The sequence below is a fragment of the Phyllobates terribilis genome, unplaced genomic scaffold (assembly GCF_046119375.1).
Source record: "Phyllobates terribilis strain yellow unplaced genomic scaffold, ASM4611937v1 Scaffold_2__4_contigs__length_985480577, whole genome shotgun sequence".
Classification (NCBI taxonomy): Eukaryota; Metazoa; Chordata; class Amphibia; order Anura; family Dendrobatidae; genus Phyllobates; species Phyllobates terribilis.
In genome coordinates, this window is record NW_027362762.1 from 687,002,374 (window position 1) to 687,022,307 (window position 19,934).

At 43.0% G+C, this 19,934-nt stretch overlaps 1 protein-coding gene across 1 annotated transcript in view; it reads left to right on the forward strand.

Annotated features, from left to right (window-relative positions):
* Positions 1–2,549: 2,549 nt before the first annotated feature.
* Positions 2,550–19,934, forward strand: part of NUCKS1 (nuclear casein kinase and cyclin dependent kinase substrate 1) — a 32,876-nt gene continuing 15,491 nt past the window's right edge. Inside the window, exons 1-2 of the mRNA XM_073666952.1 lie at positions 2,550–3,043; positions 6,706–6,749. Coding sequence (XP_073523053.1) covers positions 3,027–3,043; positions 6,706–6,749 — 61 coding nt within the window. The 5' untranslated portion in view covers positions 2,550–3,026. The remainder of the gene's footprint in view (positions 3,044–6,705; positions 6,750–19,934) is intronic.

The following is a 19,934-nucleotide window of genomic DNA, read 5'->3' on the forward strand; positions in this document are numbered from 1 at the left end:
AGGGGCTGCCGTATTTGAGGTAACTGCTGTTACACACCAGAAAATGCAAAAGGCAGCCCCCAGCTGTTGACTAAAATAATAAGAATAAAAAAACGGTTCAAACAGTGAATTTAATTTTGTATTAAAAATAACTGATTATATAATCAATAATTATTAATACAAAAAAAAAAAACTGCGGCACCTTCCCTTTAACATAAAAACCACCTTCAGGGTAAAGGGGTTAATAACAGCTCACAGCTGCGTTCTTAGCCTTTACTGGTTAGTTTATGGGGGAACCCCAGAAAAAAAATTAAGTAGGGTCCCCCTATACTTTCTAACCGGCAAACTATAAACAGACAGCTGTTGGCAGATACTAATAGCTAGGGAAGGAGCCATAGATATTGGCCCCCCTCCCAAGCTAAGAACATCAGCCCTCAGCCGCCCCAGAAATGGCGCATCCATAAGATGCGCCAAATCTGGCGCTTCGCTTCGGCTCTTCCCACTTGCCCTGGTGCGGTGGCAAGTGGGGTAATAGTTGTGGGGTTGATGTTAGTTGTTTTATGGCCACTGACATCAAGCCCAGGGGTTAGTAATGTACAGGTGTCTATAAGACACCCCCATTACTAACCCCATAGTCAAATGTAATAAAGAATGAGTAAAGTCCTTTATTGGATATAAACACTCCCCACCCTCTGTTACCCATTTATTACTGTAAAGTAAAAACTAATAACACCATATCCCTCACCTGTTCGTCGATCATCCATTTGTCCCACGACGAGCCCAACTCAGTTACATCTGGATGCATAGCTGAGCGATGACATGATGCGACCGCTCAGCTGTGCATTCAGGAATCACTGAACTGAGCTTGGGACGCAGCTTGAGTAACGTCATTAAGGTTACCACTGGTCATAGCTAGCCGTGTTCTCAGGCTCAGCTCAGGATACACTGAGCTGAGCCTAAGAACGCAGCTTTGTGTGTCTGACCTTCATGATGTTACTGCTTGACACTGAAGCTGCGCCCGCCTCTCCATTATTAACCTCTTAACTATTACCCCACTTGCTACCGCACCAGGGCAAGTGGGAAGAGCGGAGGCTAAGTGCCATGTTACAGATGCACCATTTCTGGGGCGGCTGAGGGCTGATGCTGCTAGCCTGGCTGGGGGCCAATATCCATGGCCCCTTCCCTGGCTATTAATATGAGCTCACAGCTGTCTGTTTAGCCTTTGCTGGTCAGAAATTATAGGGGGACCCTACATCATTTTTTTTCTGAGGTACCCCCACAAACTAACCAGTAAAGGCTAAGCAAACAGCTGTGAGCTGTTATTAATAGCTAATAATTGTCTGTGGTAATAAGTCACAAGGGATGTACAGGCTCCATGTTCCAAATCACTGAGAAAAAATATGGGCGACTCTACAGGAAGCTGCATAATTTTTTTTCCACTGGGGTCACTACATTTTATCAGCATGCATAGAGACAAATGCATAAGAAAAATGCAGCAAAAAAAATGTGTTTTTGAAACTGCTTCTTTTCTGCCAAGAGAGCAGGTTTTGCCTGCGGAAAAAAAACAGCAAAAACGCACCTTGTGAACACAGCCTTAGGCTATGATCACTGTATTTTGGTCCAAATGCTGTCTGTAGAGAAAACTAACCACACTCGGACAAATGTTATTCAATAGGGCTGTTCAGATGGCCATTTTTCACACAAATCGAACATCCATGGGATAAAATCAGTATGCACTATTCTCTTTTGTACGTCAGATGAGACTTGCCCATACAAGTCTATGGGTGCACATTTTTTACAGACTCATTACCATTATTAAACCTAGGAAACTGAAATAGGTCTTGTAAATGTTATTCACTGTTGATGTGTAAAGCAGATGCTGTATAGAGGACAATGCTCATGGAAAAGCATCTTTTTCTGGATTAAAATTGGACATTTTTTTTAATAAGGTCCTTTGAATTTATCATAGAGATTACACAGAATTATCACTTCAGAGTTGTGGGACTTTGTTATGGCTTCTAATATTCCAATGTGCAGCAGAAGGGAGCTGCCTCCCCGCCATATCACAGACCGTACATTTATGATGTCCTCCATTTGCTGTGCACTGGGATTAAACACAACAGGGCAGTGTGATTCCTGACAGGAAGTTCAGAAACATGTCTTCCCCCACGAGTCCTGCGTTACCTCACATGTATGCAAACTCGCTTATTGACGAATCTGCATAAATCAATTCTTTGCATCTTAAGAAACTAAATAAACTTTACGCTTTATCCCGGCAGGGCACAATAGTAAGCCTATAGGCAGGCTAAACAGCATGGCCGCGTGTAACAGGCGACAGGACGCTGTCGCGAATCTGCCGTCTTTACAGTCTGAGGTAGAAACCATCTTCCATTTTCGTGTGAGGAGTGTCCTCTCAACCACACTCGCTTCCAGCTAGGCCGCCGCGCCACCTACTCAGACCTCCTCGTAGCAAATTATTTGCAAGAGTGATGTTTTGAATAATCCAATCAGATGTCTGTGTGTCGTAAACAAGCCAATAGCATTACGAGGCGTGCACCCAGCGCGTTAGGTTGCTTCCTTGGCTCAGGGGCTCGAGGCGGCGGTTGGGGAGGGGGGATTCACACACTGAGGCAGCGATAAATTTTGCATTTTAATTCGGATTAAGGATTGTGTAGCTGTATCTATAGGGGGTGGGCGTGACTGGGGAGCGTTACTCGGAGCATAGCGTGCGCATACTACGTCGCCTGGTGGTGGAGTAGCTGCTCAGCCCCGCCTCCACCGGTTTTCCCGCCTCTTTTCACTCCTTGCTTAGACGGCCATTAATGTAAGGTTTTCCCGGGGAAGAAGGGATAGCTGGGATTTTTCTCCCCCCTTCTTTAGTAGGAGAACACATAGGCTTAGGCCTCCTAGCTCCCAACCCTCCTCCTTTTAGCAACCCCCACCCTCCATAAAGCTGCCTCCCGGGGGTCTCATACAAAGGAAGCCGCTCGCCCCCCTCATCTCCCACCTCTTTCGACTGTTGTCGCTGGTTAGTGTCCGCAGGAGCCATGTCCAGGCCGGTGAGGTGAGTAGAAGGCCCGGGAACGCAGGCCGTGTGTGCACACGTGTGGGGGATATTCGGCTGTGACTACAAGTCTCATTGTGTCGTATGTATGGGGGGATCGTGTGAAGCTGAGGAGGCAGCCATGGCGCCTGCACAGCCCGCTCTGTGTGATACGTGCACAGGTGTGCTGCTCCTCCATTGTGAGCTCCGGGGGAGCACGCTAACGCTGCTGCCCTTCATTGTGATGCGAGCTGAGCAGCGGGGAGGGCTGGATGTGACTGCGCTGGTCTCCATGAGTCCTAACGGGGCGGCTGATACCGGGCGGTGTAGATGTACGTCCTGGCGGCTGATACCGGGCGGTGTAGATGTACGTCCTGGCGGCTGATACCGGGCGGTGTAGATGTACGTCCTGGCGGCTGTGCACTTTACTGCTAAGACTTTTGTGTTTATATGAGGAGCCGAGTAAATCTGCCATCATTTTGTATATTTCTACATTGTAATCTTTAGAAGTCCTTATACATGGAGGCTTGTAGAGTAGGTTGCAGAGGGTTGGGCTAGCAGCTGTTTTGGGGAGGGCAAAAAGTATACACATTGCTTTGCCTGAACAAAGGCTGTGGGGAATACAAGACCCTCTAGGCAGGATCCGACCACCAAGCACATTTCCCGGTACACCTGATGAGCTCCTCGCAGTTGCTTTATAAAGTCAAAATTGTTAGCAAAATATTTAGGTTTTTTTTTTTTTGTTGCTTTCTACACATTTGGGCAAAAAAAATACAATTCTTGAGAAGGCCAAGTTCACATGTGGATTCCACATTGCAAAATTTGCAGTACAGCACAAATAAATGGCGTTTTGAAAATGTCAGAGGCTGTGTGCCCACTATGCGTTTTTTAAGCGTTTCCGCAGCGGCAATTCCACCGCAGAAACGTTTGATAGTGGGTCTGCCATGTCCCCAATGATAACCCGCATGTGCTCTGCACATGCTGCGGAAATCTCCACTGTGGATTATCATTGTGGAAAAATCTGCAGCACTACCAATTATTTTGTGTAATTACCGCCATTGACTTGCATTTGAATCTCTTAATATTCGCATGACTACTTGTGCACATGTGAATATCACATGTTGTAGGGGGAAAAAAAATAGATTCTAATTTCCAGTGTGTAGCATGCTTGTCCTTGTGCAGCCTTTCCTTGTAGATTTCACCCTATTCAATGCTTTTGTAATGGAAGTGCGTAAAATCCACAAGTAACACATGCAGATTTGTTACAGAATCTTTCTATAATGTGTGAACAGAGTCTAAAGTTATTCCTGAGCTTATAGTGAGTGGTCTGCTTGCCATAGTTATCCGGTAAGTGACATTGATTCTACATGTCATGTTGGGGAAAGTAAGATGCAGACGTAATCAGGGATTCCTTTTTGAAACCACATGTCTAAGTCCTTTAGTTGTCCTTGTTAAGTCATTCTAGGATATCGTTTTTCTTTTATATCATGAAGACACCAGTTGCTATATGGGTTGTCATCTAACTTTTCCATACTCCTGCATGGGGGAAACATATATTGATCTATAAGTAGTTGTCTCAGACTTTTATGAAGGCTAGATGACAAATGTAACTTTGAAGTGAGGAAAAAATCCCCTTGAAATTTATTTTTTATATATGGTAATATAATTAATTTTAAACAAAGAAAATGGAGTGCAAAGCCTCCTACACAATTATTCAATTTTAAAATTGATAAAAAAGTAGGCATCACTTTAAAATTAGCAAAGAAAAAAAGGGACCTTTAACTCGTGTGCCTACGTTTTGGTTACACAGAACCTTGAGAGGTATGCCTGTATATGTATATATCTTTTCTCACTTTGTACACCTGTGCATGTGAACCTGCAAGTTATCTATAGTTCAATACTAAAGGACTGGGCATGTACAGTAGAGAAGAGATTTCGCATAAAATTTTAGTTCTGGGTAACTGTAGAACAGTGCTACAAGCAGGTTTAACTACTAGATCTGTAGGGGTCCAACCTCTTGAGACCCTAACCTAACAGGTGACTTGTTGAATAGACCAGGGGATATACATGTGTGCTACCACTCCGTTATCTCCTGTATTCCCAAATTTCTGCCCACATGCATAACCCTTCCTAATTCTAGTCCCTTGTTTGAGCTTTTGATGAGGGTCTCGGTGGTCAAACACTGATTGATCTAGTAGTTATCACCTGTACTGTGGTAACTTGTAACTAGAATACCCCTTGAAAGAGAAACTCATTAGGATCCACTGTTGTAAACCTGTCAAGTCAGTAAGCCAAAAGTCTGACTCCTCAATTTCCATGACAGACTCCGATTCCCTCATACATGTGTAAGTGATACATTTACTGTAGCACAGATTAATCTCAGCTAAAAGTCTAGACCCTTAGATCAGGAATAGGACAGACATTTATAGGACATTTCATAACTTTCCCAAATTCTTATGAAAAAAATATTCACACACTGCATTGAACCACTGTACCCAATTTATCATATATTTTAGAAGTTGAAGTCGGTCCATTTTATACAGACTCCACCAAAATGGACACCGACTTCAGTCCTGGTTCTTAGTATGGTCTTTGGAAGGAATAAGTCATGTGCTAGACCTTTGTACTGACCACATGTGTATTTATACATGTAAATGAGATCCCCTCTGAGGTGTCCTTTTTCTAAGCTAAACAAGCTCAACTTTTTCAATCTCTCATCATATGAGGCCTTCCATCGCTTGTAATAGTAACGCCTTTCATTTAAAATAGGCTCTGGAGGCAGATTTTCAGGGATATCCATGCCCGCCCTGTAGATCTTAACAGTTCACTTACATAAGGGAAAAAATGTGGATTTCTCTCCAATAAATATTTAATTGCACAAAACAAGATATAATTTTATTCACCTTTCTATGATCTGCTTGCCCATGAAGATGGCTTAGGAGGGTTGATTCTACTGATAGAATCCCTTTACAGGGGTTGTGCACTACTTTAGATTACCCCCCAATGTATCCCCCCCCCCCCCCCCCCCCCAGGCCTCTAAGACTTTTTGTATATACCTTCCGTTGCAGATAATGCCTGTGAGCGGCGCTATTGGTGACCGCTCACAGGCATCACGTAACCCTCTGCTGCAGCCGGCCCTGACATCCGCTGATGTCATGACAAGTGCTGGCAGCAGCCAGGGTTTTTTTTCTTCCTGGTTCCACGGTGAATGCCAGGCAGGAAATCCTGTCATAAAAAAACGCACTGTGTGCACATAGCCTAAGTGAAAAGTCAGATGGCCGTATAACTCGGATGAGGAGTGCAATGCTTTGATCGACTGTAAATTCGTTCAACCATTGTTAAAACTGATATAAATATTCATGTTAAGATTGTCGTAATCTAAAAAATGTTAATAAAGTTTGTTTGAAAATTTAAATATTTGCATGTTGTCCATGGAATATTGTAGTGTTCACATCTAATCTAACATAGTGGAAAGCCTTTCTATGGCCCCACTGAGGACTTAAAGCCAAATTGGATAGTACGGTGTTTATACAAACATCCACTGGGGATTATGCTGGGACCACTGAGAGCCAAAGTAAAATCTCCACCCACAATTTTTTTTTTTCTTACATAGACACTCAAGAATTGATGTAGGAAAGACACTCCCACTTCAAGTTTTAATTGTAAATGTTTTTATTTTTCAGGAACAGAAAAGTGGTTGATTATTCACAGTTTCAGGATTCTGATGGTATGTATATTGGCCTCATATTTTCAATGTGTATTTTTTTTTTTTTAGCATGTTAAATAATTTAACAATATTTATATTCATAATTAATTTGTGAGCTGCTTCGTGTATAATTTTTTTTTTTTTTTTTCCAGAACCTATGAGCACATGATGCCTGTTGGCTGATTGCAGTTTCACAAACTTTAAAGAGAACCTGTCGGCAGTATTTAGCCCTATAAACTAAAGGCATGGCTGTAATGGCACTGTGATGCTGATTAATCTGCTCCTGATGTGAAGGCATCTCGCCTTATGAAGTTTTCCAGAAATGACCGCTTGTGTATTTTGGGGTGGGATGTGGGGGCAAGGTGAATCATCTGTGACCTGCAGGAGAAACAGGAGGCTGGTGGGGGGAGGAGGAGGGGTGGGGGAGTTCAGAGAACCAGATGAACCTGCCCCAAAGCACACTGGAGCACAGAAGTTGCCATTTTCTGAAAACTTCATAAGGTGAGTATTCTGCAGATCACTTCACATCAGGTATCATATCAATCAGCGTCACAGTGCCATTATAGCCATGCCTTTTGTTTAATGGGCTAAATGCTGCTGAGGTTCTTTAACCCCTTAATAACTAAAGCATTTTGCGTTTTCGTGTTTTGCTCCCCTTCTTTCCAGAGCCATAACTTTTTTTTTTTTTGATCAATATGGCCATGTGAGGGCTTATTTTTTGCAGGACAAGTTGTACTTTTGAATGACATCACTGGTTTTACCATATTGTGTACTAGAAAACGGGAAAAATTATAAGCGCTGTGAAATTGCAAAACGTACAATTCTACAGTTTACTTTTTTTTCTTTTAACCACGTTCACTGAATGATAAAATTGACCTGCCATTATGATTCTCCAGGTCATTACGAGTCTGTAGATACCAAACATGTTTAGGTTCTTTTTTATTTAAGTAATGAAATTAAAATCTAAAGTTTGTTTAAAAAAAAGAAAAGAAGAAAAGTTGCCATTTTCCGACACCCGTAGCGCCTCCATTTTTTGGGGGGGGACTGGGGCCAGGAGATGGCTTGTGTTTTTTGTGTGCCCTGATGACGTTTTTATTGATATTATTTTGGGGTAGATGCTTTGATCGCCCGTTATTGCATTTTATTGCAATGTTGCAGCGACCAAAAAAAGTAATTCTGGTGTGTTTTTTTTTTTTTTTTTTTTCCAGTAGTCTCTATGGGAGACTAGAAGCAGCACTTGCCTGATCACCTCTGCTGAACACAGGCGATGATCAGATCACCTTGTGTAGCAGATTTGCTCACTTGCTATGAGTGCCAACCACTGGGTGGCTCTCATAGAAATCTGACAGTGACAACCGTAGGGGTCTCCTGCAGGTCCCGGGTTGTTATGCCAACCCCTCGGCGACCCGCGATCATGTGACGAGGTCGCTGATAGGCGGGGCCAATGACACGCTTCCCGGAAGCGTGAATTAAATGCTGCTGTCAGACTGGCAGCAGCATTTAACTGGTTAACAGCCACGGGTGGATCGTGATTCCACCTGCAACTGCGGGCACATGTCAGCTGACATGTGCCCGGAAAGGTGCGGGCTCAGCGCAGGAGCCCACACCAAACAGGGGGGATCTGACATGGGGGCTTACTATTACCCTCCATGTCAGAAAACGGTTGAAGTGTTTTTAATTTCATAAATCAATAGAACACCTGAAAATAAGCAACTTTGTAATATCTTATCAGAGAAATCTGCTTCTTTTTCCTCCTGGACTGATCGATCTTTCTCAAAGTTCTCAATTCCCAGGTAAAATCTGTCTTCAGAGAATACAGATTTTTATATTCCCGAGATGCTGGTTGCTTTTTATAAGAGTCTATGTAGAAAGGAGGAGAGAGAGAAAAGGTAGTTCTACTCTCGCTCCTCCCTGGCTCTCCCTTCTATGATAGCAGTTACTACTGACAAGATTCTATCTCTGTAATAACAATCTATAGTCACTGAAGACATGTTTTTATCTGGGTTTTGAGATTGAATGATCAATCCAGGAGGAGAAAGAAGCAGGTTTATCTGATAAAATATATTACAAAGTTTCTTATCTTCATGTGTACTATTTATGAATTAAAAAATTAAGTTACTCTTTAAAGAATAGCTTACATGGGCTAATTTAAGGAACATGGCCTAACAAATACTTGAACATAAAACAAATGTGCAACTTTAGTTTTGATTTTAGGGAATATTTTCAAAGGAACCTGTCGCCAGGTCTTCCCACATGTAAAGTACGGCCAGCACCTTTTTAAGCCTTCTGTTACAGCATACTAGAATGCTGTATATATGTCCCCAATCCATTTGCAAGGCAAAAAAATAGCTTTTATTCTACTTAGACGGTCCGGTTCGATAGTCATCTCTGGTCTTGGTCCGGCTCCTCTTACAATTGCAGTGCTCCTTCCCTGCTTTGTGTGGATGACTCGTCTTAGGTCATCCACGCAGTGTCCTGCATTGCTCCTGTGCCAGTGTACTTTGCCCTGCCAAGGGCAGAGCAAAGTACAGTAGTACGCATGCACAGGCTTTAAACTACCGGTAATCTGCACTCCTTGGTCTCTTTGGCGCTGTATCAAGACCTGAGATGCCCATCCAACCAGGCGTGCCATCTGTGTATAATAAAAGCCATTTTCTCCAAACCCCTCCATGACAGCACCACTTGGAGGTTGCCTCCCAGTCCTAATTGGGGACAGGAAGCACAAGAGGTTAAATAGCCCCTCCTCTATACTATCCCCAGTGTTTTCCTGTCCCTATAGGATGAAGAGGTTCCTAGGGTAGCTGTGGCCAGCAAGCAGTGCCCTAATAACATACCTGAGCCGGGCTGCAGGGATCGAGCGCCTCTGGCCTTCCTCCCCTGTTAGCTCCTGTTAACTCGAGCGGGACCTCCCCATTCTCCTGGGCCTTCGGGTAAAACTGAGTGGGTGGTGGGCTGGGAACCTCCTGTAGCCCCCCAGCCTGTGGATTGTCCATGGCATGCAGGACGCACCTGAAGTACGCGGTGTTCGGCCGGAGGCGTCACTTCCGTCTTGCGTTCTACAGTGGAACGCATGGGGCCACGCAGTTTTTTTCCTAAAATGGAGGAAAACTTCCACCTGATTGGTGAGTCGGCGCTGGATCTAATTTCCTTCTATAAGAGGCCCAGATGAGAAGACAGCGATAAGGTAGGACAGAAAATGTCTATCTATGGAAGGTGTTGTCTCAAAGCCTGCATCTGCAGAGCCCGGCGCGAACCAAGCCTCAGTAAGTACTCCTGGGATAGGTTATTCCCCACTCTTGAGCAGGATCTGAAAAGTTTAAATAAATCTTCCCTTCTAATTTTATGGAGACCAGGATCATGCACCAAAAGTGGGTGAAAGTACTACAATATGCAAATGTGCCATTTATAGAAAAAAGTCTACCTCAGGCCATAAGAAACCCTTGTGCCAGAGATGTATGGAGAATATTGTGAAAGAAGAACATCCGTGCCTTATGGAAAAAGTTGGGGGAATGGTCTGGCGGAAAATGCAGTCCTCACTAGCTTCCTTCTCACAGTCCCCTTCCAGCAAGTGAGGGCTGAGGGTCCTTCTGTGGCTAAAAAGAGGAAGTATCCAGTCAGGAATACTTCAAAATATTTCTATGGAAGAGCTTGAAAAGGGTGACCTGAGTTCAGATCAGGGAAGTGAGGAGGACAGAAAGTACTATTTTTCATCAGAAAATATGGAAGAGGAGTTATTGCAAGTGAGTGGATGAGCTTTTAGAAAAAGCTTCGGACAAGAAAAAAATCTTTACCAGAGCCAAAAGTTCCAAAAAACTTTAGGAAGAGGCCATTTCTTTCATCTCAGCAACAGCAATCTTTTCACTATAGAGGCAAAGGAAAATCCAGTCGCTGGTCTTACCCCCAAAGGTGGAAGAGGGAAGAATATTTTTCAAGACAAGACAGACAATGATGCCAGGAATGTAGGAGGCAGGATTGCAAGTTTCCTTCCACATTGGTGGCTAATATCAACAGACAGAAAGATACTGGAGATAGTGGAAACAGGAATCAAAATAGACTTTGCTGCTTACCCACCAAGAAGAGTAGAGATGGCAACCTGGTCTTCCTCAAGATTGCAGAAAGTCCTAATATCAGGTCTTCAGGATTTACTAAATGCAGCGGAAATATCAACAGTTCCTGGCAGAGAATGAGGAGAGGGTCATTATTCTCGAATATTCTTATTAAAGGCATCCGGTACCTACAGGATAATTCTCAATCTGAAACGTCTCAACCAATATGTAAAATACAGAAGGTTCAAGATGGAATCTTTATAAAGTCCACAATTCCACTGATTAGGGAAGATTTATTGATGGCTTCAATAGACCTGCAAGAGGTGTACTATCATGTGCCAATTCATCCTTCTTACAGGAAGTTCCTCAAATTTGCTGCCAGTCAAAATCAAAGAATACATAATTTTCAGTTCAACGTGCTTCCCTTCGGGATTTCGTCGGCTCCCCGCTTGTTCACGAAGCTCATGGCGGAAGTGATGGCCTTTATAAGAAGACGGGATATCAGAATCGTTCCATATTTGGATGATTTTTTATTAATTGCTCCCTCAGTCCCAGTATTGAAGGAGCACCTCCAGATGACTCTTCATACTCTGGAATCATTGGGATGGCTGATAAATCGCGACGAGTCGGATCTACTTCCCTCCATCAAGAAGATCTTTTTGGGGATCCTTCTTTCCCTGCAGCAGGCCTCATTTTTGCGAAGGCAAAAGCAAATTCAGCTGAGGTCAAAAGTCCATGCACTAATGAACCTGAACAAGGTCTCTGTAAGGTTCGGCATGTCCGTCCTGGGGACCATGAACTCCTCTATTCAAGCGGTACCTTGGGCTCAAGCACACACAAGGGGTCTCCAGAGCTTCATCCTTTCCCACTGGGACAGATCTCAAAGTTCCCTCACTTTCACCTGCTCTGGTAGATGAATCCTGCTGGTATCTTTAAGATGGTGGCTTTGTTCGAGAAATTTGGAAACGGGAACAGTATGGTTTCAGCATCCGTTTGTCAGTCAAGACAGACGCCAGCAAGAGGGGATGGGGAGCTGTAGTCTTCCAGGTGGCCTTTCAGGGATTTTGGTCACAAGAAATTGCGTATCAGTCCTCGAACTTAAGAGAATTGACAGCGGTGGAAGAGACCCTTCTGGCAGCTGAGTCCCTACTCCAGGGGTCGCATGTCAGGATATACTCGGATAATATGAAAACTGTAGCCCATCTGAGACATCAGGGAAGCACAAGGAACAGAAACCTGCAGTTAATCTCCGCAAGGATCTTTCGCTGGGCAGAGCTTCATCTCCTATCCCTGTCGGCTCTGCATCTGAAGGGCTCCGACAATTATGCTGATTTATTAAGCAGAAGGGACATTCATCCGGGGGGAATGGAGTCTGAACTGGAAGATATTCCACATGGTTGTACAGAAATGGGGAAATCTAGAAGTGGATCTGATCACAAACCTCGAACGCGAAAGTAAAAACCTTTTTCTCCCTGGACCCCAAGGATCCGGCAGCGGGGATAGACATTTTTGCTCATCCTTGGAATGTCAGACTCGCATGCGTTTCTCCCAATTCTGTTACCAAGGACTTAACAAAAAATCAGGGCCGAAAGTGTAAAAACAATCCTCGGAATATTGAACAGTTTGAAGGTGGCAGATCCGTTGATTCTTCCTTGGATACACCATCTTTTGCATCAGGGTCCGATCTACCATCTGACCCCTCAAAATCTCTCCTTAGCAGCCCGACTTCTGAAGCCACCATCCTGAAAGCCAGAGGCTTTTCAGAGGAGGTGATCTATACACTGCAGAGAAGCATGTCACAAACTCCATTTATGGAAAGATCTGGAAGGCCTTCAAGCTGTGGTATGACCCTCATACACTAGATCCCTTTCAGCCGAATATATCTAAGATCTGGATTTTTGGCAAAACGATCTGTCTAAAGGATTAAGACCAAGCACTCTTAAGGTCCAGATCTCGGCGCTAAGCTCCTATTTTGATACTGACTTGGCCCAAAACAGATGGATTAGGAGATTCATGACGGCTACATCACGAATGAACTTGAGAGCAAGAAATGTTCCGCTTTGGGATCTCAATACGGTTCTTTAAGGTCTTACCATGCAGCCTTTCGAGCCAATATCTGAATCTCAAATAAGACAAGCTTTCATGAAAAGCAGCATTGTTAGCCCTGACTACAGCTAGGAGAGTGGGGGAAATTCAAGCCTTACTTTCGTATTTTGGAAGACCAGAATCATCCTCCAGTTGGAGCCTTCATTTCTTCCCAAAGTCTCATCTGAATTCCATGTCTCAGCCCATAATCCTTCCATCCTTTTGTCAGAATCCATCAAATAGCAGGGAAGAGGCGTTCCACTCGCTTGATATTAGGAGTATCATCTTCTACTTAAGTCAGGCTCTGATCCTTTCTCCAGTACTCAGTCTATTTTACAATATGGAGGCCCCAACAAAGGGAAGAAAATCTCCAAAAACACACTGGCAATTTGTGAGGCATACAAAAATCAAGATTTGCTTCCTCCAGAATCCTTGAATGCTCATTCCACCAGAGAGATGTCTGTTTTCTGGGCTGAAAAGGCTAGCCATCTGGTGAGCAGATTTGCAGGGCGGCTACATGGTCATCCGTCTATACCTTTGCTAAACATTATAGATTGGATGTAATGTCAAATAGACCTAGCATTTGGAAGGAAAGTCCTTCAGGTGGTTGTCCCTCCTTAAAATTCATTCTTTGGTATTGCTCCAGGTGGTGCTGTCATGGAGTGGATTGGAGAAAATAGAATTATCTTACCGGTAATTCTGTATCTTAGACCCTCCACGACAACCTGGGTAAAACCTGCCTGCCCTTAATTTGAGAAGCTCCTTAGTGTTAATAAAATATTCTTGAAGCCTTCATCGTGTGTGGTCCTTTGAAAACACTGGGGATAGTATAGGGGAGGGGCTATTTAACCTTGTTCCCTGTCCTTAATTAGGATGGGGAGGCAACCTCCAGGTGGTGTCGTGGAGAGTCATAGAAACCAAATTACTGGTAAGACTAATTCTTTTTTTTTTTTTTTTGTGCCTTGCAGATCAAATTGGGGACATAGTTGGGTCCAGAAATATATGGAGTGACAAGTCTTGCCATTTTAGCTGTCAAGCAAAACCTATTCAAGATCGTTATCAATATGGGCTTAAAGTGCAGACTCTCAGCTTTAGGGTATGCTCACACTGGCGTATAAAACGGCCGAGTGCTTTGTTTTATCGGATAGCACTCTGCCCAAATTTATACTATGGAGCAGTGCAGATCTGCCGATTCGGCATGAGAAAATAATCGCAGCATGCTGAGTGCCTCTGATCAGATCATGCGCACCTATACAGGTTAGAGGGTGCTTGTGAAACATCGTACTGCACTCTTATGACAACAGATTTGTATCTCTGAGTGTGAGGGAGCCCTTAATTTGAGGGTATTCACATCCTAATTGGAGTAAGGATTTGGGAATTACTGCTCTTTAAAAAGAGACGCCTATTAAAGGGACAGAGTAATATTAATTGGGCAATGTCCAATTGATTGGACAACAGGATGAATTATCTCAAAAGCTCTTTAATGGGCTACTTGTTAATGCATCATCAATTAAAAGGTCTGGAGCAGATTGGAAGCTTTTGCTGTAAGCCCACAACATGCGGTTGAAGGAGATCTCAATGGAAGAGGAACAGACAGTTAGGCTGAAAAAAGAGAAAATCCATCAGCGAGATGGCAGAAATGTTAGACGTGACCAAATCAACAATTTAACACATTCTGCAAAAAAAAGCACCCTGGAGAACTTGGGGACTCAAAATGCCTAATGTTCACAGAAGGCAAGTGGTGTATGATGGCAAAATTCTTTCCATCTTCAGTCACATCTATAAACACTAGTGACCCAGCACCATTGAAAGCCATGCATGCCCGTGCCATCACACCTCCTCCACCATGTTTTACAGAGGATGTGGTGTGCTTTGGATCATGAGCCGTTCCGAGTCTATTCCATACTTCTTCCCATCATTCTGGTTGATCTTAGTTGCATCTGTCCAAAGAATGCTTTTCCAGAACTGGGCTGGTTACGCCAGATTTTTTTTTTTTTTCCCCGTCAGGGAATTCTGAAATGTACAATGCTATACATTCTGCTCGGATTCAACCAAATGCATAGTTTGATTCAGGGCTGTGGAGTCGGTAAGCCAAACCTCTGAAACCCCCCCCCCCCCCTCAATTTCCATGACGCTTGCTCCCTCACATGGCTCATGTTTAAGTGATAAATTTACTATAGCACAGATACATCTCAGCTAAAAATCTAGACCTTTAGATCAGGAATAGGACAGACATTTTATAACTTTACAAAATTCTTGTGGGAAATATTTCCCACAAACTGCATTGAACTACTGTACTCAATTTATTACATATTTTAGGAGTTGGAGTCGGTCCATTTTATACCGACTCCACCAAAATGGACACCGACTTCACAGCCCTGGTTTGATTGGATGGCGCTTCACAGTACAGATGGGCAATGACTAGTGATGAGTGAGCATGCTTGTTTAACTGCGCATGCTCGGGTGCGTACTGAGTATCTTCGGCGTGCTCATATATTATGTTGGAGTCCCTGCGTCTGCATGATTTACGGCTGTTTTACAGCCTCAACAAATGCAAGGATTGCCTGTTAAACAGCCTCAACAGGTGAGGATTCCCTAACAGTCATAAATCATGCAGACGAAGGGACTCCAAGATAATATGAGCACGCTGAAGATACTCTGTAAGCACCCGAGCATGCGCAGTTAAAGGAGCACGCTCGCTCATCACTAACAACGACCTAAAACATACTGCAAAAGTAATCCAGGAGTTTAAGGCAAAGTGGAATATTTTGCAATGCCTGAATCGGTCACCAGATCTCAACCCCATCAAGCGTGCATTTCACTTGCTTAACCCCTTTACAACCCAAGGTGGTTTGCACGTTAATCACCAGGCCAATTTTTACAATTCTGACCACTGTCACTTTCACTTTGAGGTAATTACTCTGGAACGCTTCAACCGATCCCCCTGATTCTGAGATTTTTTTCACAAATAAACGCAAGTGATTTTGAAGAAATTTTACCACAATCATGAAGTACAATATGTCACGAAAAACAAACAAAAAAAAAAAAACTGAAATTTGGGCGAAAATTTTGAAACTTTTGCAATTTTCACAATTTTAATTTTTAGGCCCTTAAATCAGATGTCACACAAAATAATTAATAAATAACATTTGCCACATGTCTACTTTACATCAGCACAATTTTGGAACCAATTTTTTTTTTTTATTGGGGAACTATAAGGGTTAAAAGTTGACCAACGATTTCTCATTTTTCCAACAAAATTTACAAAACCATTTTTTTTTTTAGGGACCACATCATATTTGAAGTCACTTTGAGGGGTCTTTATGACAGAAAATACCCAAAAGTGACACCATTCTAAAAACTGCACCCCTCAAGGTGCTCAAAACCACATTTGAGAACTTTAACCCTTCAGGTGCTTCACAGGAATTTTTGGAATGTGGAAGAAAAAAAAATGAATATTTAACTTTTTTCACAAAAATGTTACTTTAGACCCAATTTTTTTATTTTCGCAGGGTTAATAGGAAGAAATGGACCCCAAAATTTGTTGTGCAATTTCCCGTGGGCACGCAGATACCCCATATGTGGGGAAAAAACACTGTTTAGGTGCACGGCAGGGTTCGGAAGGGAAGGAGCGCCATTTGACTTTTTGAATGTAAAATTTGCTTGAATAATTAGTGGACGCCATGTTGCATTTGGGGAGCCCCTGATGTTCCTAAACAGTGGAAACCCCCCACAAGTGACACCATTTTGGGAACTTATCTAGATGTGTGGTGAGCTCCTTGAACCCCCAAGTCCTTTACAGAAGTTTATAACATGGAGCCGTGAAAATAAAAATCAACTTTTTCCACAAAAATGATTTTTCAAGCCCCAATTTTTTTTATTTTCACAAGGGTAAGAGTAGAAAATGGACCCCAAAAACTTCTGTGCAATGTCTCTTGAATACGCCAATACCCCATATGTGGGGAAAATACAGTGTTTGGGCGCACGGCAAAGTTCAGAAGGGAAGAAGCACTGTGTGACTTTTTGAACGCAAAATCGGCTGGAATCGAGAGCGGACGCCATGTCGCGTTTGGAGAGCCCCTGATGTGCCTAAATAGTTGAAACCCCCCCACAAGTGACCCCATTTTAGAAACTACACCCCTCATGGATTTTATCAAGAGGTATAGTGAACATTTTGAATCCAGAGGTACGACACAGAATTTGATGACATTAGGTCATCATATTGAATAAGTTGTCATTAGTCTTGAGCTCAAGTGCTCGCTACTTGAGTTTGTATCTGGTACTCAGGTATGCACCATGTATCGCGGGTGCTCAAGTGAAATGCTCGAGTCCCCGCCTGCATGTTTCACGGTTATTAGACCCCCCCCCCCCCCCAAAAAAAAAAAAAAAAAAAAAAACATGCGGGGATCTCTCGTGCATGGCAGGCAATCCCCGCAAGGTTTTTTTTGGCCGCGAAGCATATGGGGCGGAGACTCGAGCACCAGCGATGTTCAATGCATACCCGAGCGCCCATTGCAAACTCAAGTAGAGAGCACTTGCGTTCAACACTAGTTGCCATATCGTCATCTATATATTTTTTCTTTTACTTTTGAAAAAAAAAAAAACAACCCTAAACCTACTCTAGCCCAACCCCAACCCTAACATTAGCACAACCCTAACCCCAGCCCTAGCGTTTATTTTTTACGCTGTTCCGGTATAAGTGATTAGACTACCTTATTCTTCGGGGCGGTGCGACTACAGAGATACCAGAATCATCATGTTTTTATGATTGACAGCTGTCACACACTAAAAGACACATTTTGTAAAATCTAGTTTTTGCATCGCCATATTTTGAGCTATAATTTTTCCATATTTTGGCCGACAGTCGTGTGACAGCTTGTTTTTTTGAGGGGTGAGTTGACGTTTTTATTGGTGCCATTTTCAGGCACGTGACATTTTTTGATCGCTTTCTATTCCAGCTTTTGGGAGGCAGAATAAACAAAAACCAACAATTCAGGAATTGTTTTTTTTTTTTTTTTTTTTATTCTACTCCCCGTGTGGTAAAATTGATAAGGTAGCTTTATTCTTTGGGTCAGTACGTTTACAGCGGTACCACATTTATATCGTTTTTCTATGTTTTGGCGCTTTTACACAATAAAAGCTATTTTATAGAAAAAATTATTTTTTTGCATCGCTTTATTCTGAGAGCTATAACGTTTTGATTATTTCGGATGATGGAGCTGTATGGCGGCTTGTTTTTTGCGGGACAAGATGACGTTTTCAGCGGTACCATTTATATTCGTCTTTTTGGTCACGTGTTATTCCAATTTTTGTTTGGCGGTATGATAAAGCATTGTGTTTTTGCTTTGTTTTTTATTTTTTTAGTGTTCACTGAAGGGGTTAACTAGTGGGACAATTTTATAGGTCAGGTCGTTCCGGACTCTGCGATACCAAATGTGTACTTTTTATTTTTTTCCCAATAATATTTATTGTTGGGTACATTATATTTTTATTTTTGGTGGATTATTTTTTTTTTGTTTTATTTTTCACCTTAGTTTTTTTTTTTTTACTTTGTCCCTCTATGGGGCTTTCACTTTTTTTTATTCTGATCGCCTGCATAGCATAGGGATGGAGCACCATCCCTGTGCCATGCAGGCAGTCGGCCCTGCAGTGAGAAGATTGTATGGTCATGCACTGCGCATGACCAAAAAAATCTTCCTGCTGTCTGGTGACCCGGATGTTGTCATGACTACATCTGGTCGTCATGGCAACACCCAGGAAGCCGCGGCAGACAGCGCTAGAGGCCGGAAGAGGAGGTGAGTATTGCGATCACCTCCCCTTAGCCACTGCAATGCTGCGATCGACTTCGATCGCAGCATTGCGAGGGTTAATGTGCCAGGAGCGGTGCGGGACCGCTCCCTGCACATTGTCACAGCTGACACCCGGCGGCGATCGTGCCCGCACAGCCTGTGTGCGTGCGCGATAGCCATGACGTACTAATGCGGGTCAGGCTCCTAAGTCCCAGGGCACAGACGCGTATTAGTAATTCATGGGCTTTAAAGGGTTTAAAGAGTTTTCTCACGAACAAAGTTAATTCTAACCAATAGATCTTTGAATAATTTCCACAATTGGATGTGTTTTTAAAAAGAGAAAAGCAATGTTCCTGTGCTGAGATCTTATAATTGTGCCCCTGCTATATACTGTGTAATGGCTGTGTCTGACCGTGCAGGAACATGGTCTGAACATACCACATCTCTTGGGCAGGGTCATTCAGCCAAGATCTCAATCTGTGCATGCGCCGTCTCCAGCTGCCATTTTTCTGAAGCCCACTGCTGGGTAATCAATGGAAACCACTCCTGCCTCAGACATTTTGTTGAAGCCCAAGGCCTGCAGCTTCACATCGCCAGGACACCACCCCACCCTCTCGTCCCAGCCTGGGGGCCTGCTGCAGTGACCCTGCCTCCACCGCCGCCATACCATCCCTTAGGTACTGTAAATTTGGACTATAAGACAGACCCCCATTTTAGTAAACTTTTTTTTTGCTTTCTATTTGCATCCCCAAAACTTGGGATGCTTCTTATGGTCCACAAATATGGTATCTCAACACAGTGTATGTATATATATATATATATATATATATGTTATAGTTATAGTGCTGGCCAAAAGTATTGGCACCCCTGTAATTTTGTCAGATAATACTCAGTTTCTTCCTGAAAATGATTGCAATCACAAATTCTTTGGTCTTATTCTCCATTTAATTTGTCTTCAATGAAAAAAACACAAAAAGAATTGTCCTAAAGCCAAATTGGATATAATTCCACACCAAACCTAAAAAAGGGGGTGGACAAAAGTATTGGCACCCTTTGAAAAATCATGTGATGCTTCTCTAATTCATGTAATTAACAGCACCTGTAACTTACCTGTGTCACCTAACAGGTGTTGGCAATAACTAAATCACACTTGCAGCCAGTTAACATGGATTAAAGTTGACTCAACCTCTGTCCTGTGTCCTTGTGTGTACCACATTGAGCATGGAGAAAAGAAAGAAGACCAAAGAACTGTCTGAGGACTTGAGAAACCAAATTGTGAGGAAGCA